Genomic DNA, 8,864 nt, shown 5'->3' with positions numbered 1-8,864 from the left:
TCATCCGGCTAGAGTTATGTTATTTCTGTATCTAGGATACTGAAAAGAAACCTTTTCAGTTGTAACAACTCAGTTAACGTTGGTTACAATTGTTAATGCTGCCTGCATTGCTAGCTAGTAGTAACCCTTTAATCTTCAAATAACATTTTTTTTTGAAAGCTTTTATTCATTTTGGGACAGTGTTTGGAGGAAAAATCTTTAAATCTTTATCGACTATTAGTGCTTTCTATTTTTTTTAATATCCTTTTGCTGAGTGAATTTGGGCCAGACTCTGTATCAAGCTGAAAATTTCTTTTTGCTCTCAGATTAATAATGCAAATAATAATTGTAAAGAAAATGCGAAATTATCTGTAAAACAACATTGTTGTCCTGCTGGTAGTACCACAGTAAAATCYAGAGGGAAAGATTTGAGAAATCTCCATTAGGAAATTGAACTGAAAAATTAACAGCTAGAAATTTGGGTGTATGCATATATCTTATGRATGGAGTAGTATTTATTTTCTAGTGCAAGGCTTCTGAAAAGTGAATGTAATAACTATTCTTTGTGAAGTTTACCACATGTGTAAAAATGTATAGACAATATGTTTTGCTTTCTGATTATGAAGATGATGCCAGTACCATTAAGGGATATTTTTGYATCCGACATAAACAGTTGCAGCGCACCTTTACCAATCTCTTAAAGATTTGTAAGGTTATGGYAATATTTATTTCTTATAACTGTCTTCTTAGTAGTATTTATGTCCAATGTCTGTTTTTCACATTTTTCTCATAGAAGTTGATTGTTCATCTTCCCAAAGATGAAGAGGAAAGTGGCAAGAGCTGGAAAATTGAGGCTGAGTCCTAATGAAGAAGCCATGCTTTTAAAAGAAGAATATGAAAGAAGAAGAAAACTAAGGCTACAGCAAGTATGCCTATGTTTGCATTAGTGGTCTGTTTTATTTAAGAAATAAGTTAGGAAAATAGATAAAAATGTATCTCACATTAATTCAGGGTTATTAAACTGTGTATGAAATTAGTATGTAGCCTGTGAATTATTTACCTTTTCACACCTTTCTCTACTAGGAAATACTTATTTTGCTTGTGGTGTATTCTTTTTGCTAGGTTTGTTTAGGCCTCTGTTCTGGAACTTCTTTATTCTTGCCAACTTATGCCTTCATTTGTATTTAAATTTTCATCTTTAACTACCACATTTTTTTGTTGGTTAATATGCAGATTTGTCTAGTTTGTACTGATAGGCCTTTTGAACTAACTTTCATATCTTTCCTTCATATATTTTTCTGCACGGTCAGTGCTAAAACAAGCTAACTGGCTCTTCTAGTTCTTTTAGCCTTTCTCTGTGCTATCCTACAAAAGCTATTTGGGTCTTCCACATTTCCAGAAATACACAGCTTCGAGAAAATTATATATGCTAATCTTCTAGMCTATCGGGTTTCTTTCTTTATGTTTATTATTATTGTTTCTCTTAAAAGAGAGTGTATATTTTTTTCACTTTGTCAATGAAACTTGTGTAAACAAACTTTAATCAAGCAATATACTTGCTGTTTTTCTTTGAAGAAATATGTTGCATCATAGTAGAAGTTACTACTAAGTCATTCCTTTGGAGGAAAGAATATTCCAAGCTTTTTTGTGTGTGTGTTTCGATTGTCATCTGTGTGTAGGTCTATGGATTTAAACCAAAATGTTTAATAAAGATTACATTTATTATTAAAGATGCATTTTGGAAAAGAGTAATGGAAGTATTTAAATCTGGGCAGATGGAGTAGTAATGGAAGAGCAGGTGAGATTGAAAGTAATAAGTGGGAGAGAATGTATTGTGGAAAGATCTGCTGCAAGAGYGATTTTTTTCTTTTAAGTTGTTGATAAAACATAAATGCTATTTCTGCAGGTTAGGGAACAACAGAAGTACATTGCCTTGCGGATAAGACAAGAAGTAAAGCGGAGGAGAGAAGAACAATTGCATCAGTTAGAGGAGGCGTTGAGAGCTGAGTGGGAGAAAGAACAAGATCAAAAGATGAAAGCCTTAGAAAAACTGTATTTATCAAGCTTAAAAGCTGTTGGTGAGGGACATAGACAAGCCAGGGAAAATGTGAGTAAAAAGCTTAATGTTATCAAAACAATCTAATGTTCTAGAAGTATGAAGGTTGCTGGATTTTTCTTTTTTGTTGTTTTTATTTCTGATATTACTGTCATAATACCTGAAGAGAGACTTTCTTTTTAAGAGTGGAAACTGTGCAGAAACTTCTATGTATTCACATGCAGACATTTATTTATGGGATGAGACATGGTGAGAAGGAATGTACACTTTATTGGGGAAGATTTGTAACCACGTTACTGCAGAATTACCTTCTGCAGAGCTGAAGGTGGTTACTGCAGAATTTGCTTCTGTAAACTATTTTCATTGTCTTCTAAATTCTGTAACTTATGTAAACTTTGCTTGAGATCAGTGACGTTGTGGGGTAGGAATCCTTTGTGTGGTTTGAATTTGCATCAGGGTTGTAGAAATCAAGCTCTGCAACAGATCTCTTGTGAATTTAGTAGACCAGTTTAATCTCTGAAATAGTTCTTTTTRAACACCAAGTGAAACAACATTATACTTTTCCCCATATTTCAACATTGCTTGTTAAGTCTTTTCCATATACTAAGATGTGTGGAAACTCCAGGAATACCATAGTAAGAATAGAGGAATAATTATGAAATATTCTAGTTGATACACAAGTGTTGTAGTAAAATGACTGAGATATGGTAATATCCTTTCTCTCTATGATTTGGTATATATATTACTGTTTGTTATTAAAAAGATGCGGAGAGAGAAGCTAAGATTTCCACATTGTTATTTGGTTATGCTGGTTGAGGAATGTGGCAAATTTGGTACTGGTTGGTAGATGAGAAGAGAATAAAGAAAATGGCAAAAAAGAAACAGTTTTTATTCTAATAAAGTATTTTCAAGCTCTTATCTCTTACTAGCAGTACTTAGTATGAAATATCATATTGATAGTATGAAAACTGATTAAATAGTGTATTAAGTTCCTATAATATTTTATTGGAAAGGAACCTGATTTAGAAGCTCTGGCAAAGCAAGCAGAAGAAAGGAAACAAAGAGCTGAGAAGAGACATAGAAAAGCCCTGAAAGAGCAGAAGAACCAAAAAGAAAAATTACTTCATGAGCAAGCCCGGTATGCAATAGTAGTCAAGTTTTATTAAGCATAAAATGCACTCTACAGTTTTGCAATGTGAAAGGCCAAAATCTTGATCCTCCTTGTTGGAAACTTTTGAATTTTGAAGTTTTGTGAAATGGGAGGACTAGAGCTTGAGGACAAACACATGGATTTTGGTAAGAATTGTGGTTTAAAGCAAAGATAAGTTATCAAGTACACTAGCTGACCTGTCAGACTCTCACCGGRCTAAAGAGCTTTTTATCTCTATATCACCATTTTTGGGCCAGATTGGCTGCTGTTCAGTGACACATGAAATGAGATGTTCTCGGTCCAAATCCTGACAGAGAGTTACTCACTTGAAGAAGAAGGAAAAAAAAAAAACAACACTTATCACTGTCTCTCTTTTCTTACTATTTTTCCCCTCCTGATTGAATCAGTACAAAGTTGAGCTGTCATGAAAAAAATGAACGGTGTTCTCTTGAGGAGTGATGTTTGACTAGAGATGAAGCCTCCTGAGGAAATGCTTAGTTTTGCACGCATATGAACAATTAAAATATGTTGAAGTGATCAAGAACGTTCCAGAAACCGATGTGAAAAAGCAGAGATTTTACTYCATTCTTGAAAAGCTTATGTTTTAAGCAGATATTTTCTTAGTAGGTTTTATATAACGCCAAAAATCTAATTGTGCTGCCTTCCATCATCAGTTCTGTTGACTTTTCAGTATACTTACCCATTCCTATCTCCCAAGAGTTAAATAGATTTAGAAGTTCCTAAATAGATTTTTAGGTTTGCATTTTATTTTATTCAAGCAATAATAACAGCACTGTGTAAATTTCTCCTTCTTCCCCATTTTTTTTCACCTTTTCTCTCAAGACTAATCAATGCACGAAAACATGCTCTGGATGTGGAAAAAGAAAGAGCTGCCAGAGTTGCCAGCCTACCACCTCCTCCACCCCATCCTCTTGAGGTCTGTATTCATGCCATGATTGAGGCCATAATTTTGGGATATGATATCAATGCAACGAAAGAACTATCCACTAGCAGCCTTCTTTTTACTAGGCTCTATTTTTTTTCTTCAGATTTCTCCTGTGTGGATTTTATTTCTGATAGGCAGCTGTGATTAATGTTCTCTTTAAACCTTACCGTGATCTCATTTTCATCTAACAGCTTTAGTAGTATTAACTTTACAATTATCTTTCCCAGCAGGTACATCCCACCCCAGCCTGCTGTCATGCTGATGTWGCAGTGTTTTGACTGAGTTCTGTAACAAAACTGTAGGATCGTTTTAGCTTTTCATCTGCTTTTTTAAATTCCTTTTTTTTTCCCCCTAGGAAACTAGTATTTGTGACTATTGAGGAGGAAGTAGATAAACATTTTTAATTCTCTACTGTTTTTTTGCCCTCCTTGTTTTGTGGATTCTGGATGCTTGAGTGTTGTTCGATTTGGTGTTCCTGGAAGAACATACAACAGAGAGCAGAATTGTTTTCTTGTAACTCTTACAATTTAGTATGTGTGTGCTTTCTTGCTTTTTAAAGAACACATTTCCTGTTGATGGCCAAAAGTTAGCTGCAGTTAGTGTGCAAATTTGTAGGTGATACAGTACTATTTACATAGCTGTTATATAAGGCTTTTCATCCAATAACTTCAGAAATATATCTTTCCATTTACAAACAAAAAAATTTCTTCTTTAGGAGTCTTGTTCACGAGAGCAAGGAAACTTTCACTTTTTCACAAGATTTTGAATTGCGTTCATTGTCATTACTTACTGTTTTGTTAATGCTAAGCTAATGTTAAACTTAGGCTCAGAAGRCTGATTCTAGCTGCAGATTCTGAAAGTAACACAGAATAGGCCAAGCAACAGGTAATCAAGCTAATGCTACGTTTGTTTTCAGAACTATAATTAGTTCCTACAAATATTTTAGTTATTGCCTTTCTGCAATTACTAGTTGAAATTACTATGACTTGTTGTCTAAGATAATTAGCAATTCACAAACAGCATTATAGTGTACCCATAAAAGCAAAATACTCAGTTGCTTTAAAACCATGAAATAAATGACCAAATTTCCTTTGGTAATGCTAAAATTAGAGAATTTTAATTTAAGAGTTCCCTATAACATCTTTAAAGTAACGAGAGCTAATCTATCCTGAAGTTTTATATGACATCTTATATCTAAGGGCAGATCTGAAGTTTAAGATATTCTCAAGACTTATTTCTACTTTTTGTGGGCGGGTGTTTGTTTACAAGCATGCTAAATTACTCAGGCTGTGAAACTCCGTTTTAATTGATGTGGGTGAGAATTGATTCTTTAGGGGAAAATCTAGAGGAGAGGAATCTGAGAGAAAATTATCAGACAAGTGTGAATTAGAAGTTTTAAGGCGACTCCTACAGAATACTGAGCTRTCTTACCTGGTTACTTGACTATTGACAATGTCAGACTGAGCCAAAGAAGAAGGTGCATAACTGCTGAGTGCTCAGAATTTGGGAATGTAGTCAAAACTTCCAAAAACAAATGCACTGTATTGTATGTATAGATTTTTTTTTTCTGTGAAATTATGGAAAACACTTTCTGGATAGCTCTAATAAATAGGGCATAGGAGTAGGTTCTGTACAGCAAACAAAGCCTGAGAAATGTTATTTTGCTATTACTGCTACTTATATTGTGGATTAGTGGTTGCCCTGCTTTCAGGTGAGCACAATAGCTATTGTAAATGCAATTTGTCTTAACCCATTAAAACTCAAGTGCCTTTGAGTGGAGTGATACTGTCGAAGCATGAAGAGGAATGTCAGTTTATGCAGAGGAGTCTGCCTTGGGCTAGTAGATGCTCCCAGTCATTTAGTGCTCCAGATAGGCTAGTGCTGATGTCATTTATTAATAATATAGATATATAAAGTTTTAAAGTAAGATATTTACAGGAGAGAATTTTGTGTTYATAGGTTTTTGGTGTTAGCTTTTAGTGGTAATTTGAGTTTGCGTATCACTGTTATTTGTGATACAGATCTACTTGTACTTCTCTTTCTAGAATTTTGAAGTGAAAAAAATTCCTACAGTGAAGATCTATAATGCTGACCACTTTCATGTTACTCATTATCATCTTTCAGAAAATTATGTGGACAGAGAAATGGACAGAGAACAGGTGATTAACTCTGAAGTGTTTTTGCAATGTATGTTCTATCCTGTTCTATATTGCACACTGTGTCTGGATTTCTGATATCAACAATTCAGTTTCTTAGAACTTGTTTTAACATTTGACTTGTATAATGCAACCATTATATGATTAGTACATGATGGGAAGTTGTAAGGCCTGTTAAGTGTTTGATCACATGCAGGGTCAGACCTGACCGCCTTTGCTACATTTTTTGCTTATGCTAAATTAACARTTGTGGTTGTCTTATTTTTTTTGCATACATTTAAGTCTTTTTTTTTTTTTCCAAATGCTACTAAAATTGTTAATTAAAAATGTGGAATGTTTTTGGTTGTGCTGTGCAAATAGAAATTAAAACTTTAGTGGATTTATTTTTTTCTTCTATAATAAACTACTTTTATTATTCATTTTACATTATATTGAAGGAAAAACAAGCCTCTGTTGTATTAAAGAATTATACATTTTTTTCCAGAACTGTTTGAAACTCCATAGCTTAAAAATTGGCACATAAGATTGAAAGAGTGAGGTGAAATGTGTAACTGTGTTTTTTTGTTTTGTTTTTTTTCCAAAAGTATAAACAGTTTGATCCTGCTTGTAACAGAGAGCTATAAACTCTAGAGGGCATTCATATAGAATTGTATATTTTTGCTACAATCTTATTCATTTACTGCCACATATGCTTTAAACTACCCTAAAGAACTTTGCAGACTAAACTGTTAGTGATTCCCTGCCAGGTAGATGCTCGGTTAGTTGCTGAAGAGGAGGGAAAGCGCATGGAGGAGCTACATAGAGAGGAGGAGAGAGATAGAAGAGAGCAGCTGGAAAAGGCCCATATTAGAGGAAGCCATGCCTTGAAGAAGGTCCACTTGGCTCAGGTAAGCAAAGCAGAAATTGTGCCTGTTTGCAGTGACCAGGATGAATGAATTTAGGAGCAAAATTGAAGGATTAATTGCTGTTTTCAAAACACTTAATAAAACCCTGGCAAACTCAACTTGCTGATGTGGGCTGTGCGAAGGCTTACAAGGTAGGAATGTTTTTGACAAAGATAAATTGGAAATCCATTTAGGAGCAGAATAGATGTTGCAGGTAATTTGGTTTTCTTATGCAGTGCCACAACTTTTACAGAAACTAGTATTGCTGTGGCTTCAAATGTGTGAAATAAGTATAGATTTTTTTTCTGTTAGATATCAAGGGATTTACTATGTTGTTTCACAGAAAAGTAAAAGTGGGGTTTTTTTGTTTGCTTTGCTTTAAATGGGTGGTAATGTAGAAAGTGATTTTGCCTTTAAATGAAAAAATATGGTTAAAAGTGGAGCTTCCAGTGTACTCCATGGCTTATTCTGTCACTTTATTTTTTCTTTAGTATAAATGAGTTGTTGAGCTTGAAATCTTGTCTTACACACACAAAATAACAGCTTAAAGAATTCAGATAATTAATGGTTGAACAGTGCATAGACCACATTAGCAAGCATTTCAAAGTCTTCATCTRCTGTTCTTGGAGCTGCTTTTCTTAGATTGTTTACTTTATAGGTATGTGAGACTGAGTACTGTATAATGATTTTAATGTATAATGACCTTTATATATGTACCCTTCTTTCAGAGTTGCCTCCTGAATTCTTGAGCTGCATTTTATTATCTCCTTATAAAACTTTTCCATCAATCTCCTCCTTGCTGGGACTGGCTGAGTGTAGCATCAACAGTGTAGGGTGAGAGCTTGGTTTGGGTGTTCTCTGTCTTCAGGCAGAGCATCCAGTCAGCTGTAGTCTGGCCACTGTTGTGCATGTCTTKCAGTGTGTTGGGAATTGCTTGCTCTAGCCAGCCTTAATTTTAAATTTGACTTTTAACGATTATTCTTGCTGTTCTGTTCAGCTGTTATCACCCTTTAATCCTTTTTTTTCCCCCTCAAATTCTATGATTTCCCTTTTGCCTGTGTCCCCTTGTCCTCAGTATGGAATCYAGTAGAGATAGTGATTAATAGAAGATGCCTCAGAACTATAAGAACAAATTAACGTTCAACCTCCTCCCCTGCAGTACTTGTAGCTTAGGAGCTTCCTGAATCCCCCCTCATGGCTTTGAACTTGATGGAACTTCCCTTCTGTGTTGGCGACTGTGGGCTCAAAGAGCAACTAAGGTTTGAGTATCTGTGACTAAGTGTTGTTGTGTTCTGGCTACTTATTAGGCTCATCTGTTTTCCCTACTTGTCTATTTAGGCAGTGAATTCCCTACTTGTCTTCACAGTGCCTCTGAAGGTTAAATAGGCTCCTTCTGTTTTTTTTTCCTTCTAGTCTAAGAGGTCCTAAACTACTTAGCAGATCTTTGCAGAGAAGTAGCTCCCTAGCTTTGATTATTCTTATTTCCTTTTCTCTATTTTTTCTTTAGTTCTTGTGTATGTAGTATACTTGATGTTTCTGATGTAATTTATGCCTGCAATTCACGCATGTCTGAAAGAGGAAAAAAAAAAAGTGGAAAAAAGTAGAATCCACGTAAAGCAAAAACATGCAAAGAGTGTAAAGAGCATAAGAAGGTGCAATGGAGATACTGTGTGAGAAAAAGACGTGGGTGATT

General features: G+C 34.8%; 1 protein-coding gene across 1 annotated transcript in view; it reads left to right on the top strand.

Annotated features, from left to right (window-relative positions):
- Positions 1 to 797: 797 nt before the first annotated feature.
- CEP295 (centrosomal protein 295) overlaps positions 798 to 8,864 on the top strand; it is a 36,226-nt gene continuing 28,159 nt past the window's right edge. The window contains exons 1-6 of the mRNA XM_026052937.1: positions 798 to 905; positions 1,886 to 2,086; positions 3,049 to 3,173; positions 4,029 to 4,122; positions 6,177 to 6,290; positions 7,034 to 7,174. Coding sequence (XP_025908722.1) covers positions 798 to 905; positions 1,886 to 2,086; positions 3,049 to 3,173; positions 4,029 to 4,122; positions 6,177 to 6,290; positions 7,034 to 7,174 — 783 coding nt within the window. The remainder of the gene's footprint in view (positions 906 to 1,885; positions 2,087 to 3,048; positions 3,174 to 4,028; positions 4,123 to 6,176; positions 6,291 to 7,033; positions 7,175 to 8,864) is intronic.

Source organism: Nothoprocta perdicaria, unplaced genomic scaffold (assembly GCF_003342845.1).
Source record: "Nothoprocta perdicaria isolate Ctin4 unplaced genomic scaffold, notPer1 scaffold_94, whole genome shotgun sequence".
NCBI classification, from domain to species: domain Eukaryota; kingdom Metazoa; phylum Chordata; class Aves; order Tinamiformes; family Tinamidae; genus Nothoprocta; species Nothoprocta perdicaria.
The sequence above is the reverse complement of the archived record's forward strand: the minus strand, read 5'-3'. Positions and strand labels throughout refer to the sequence as shown.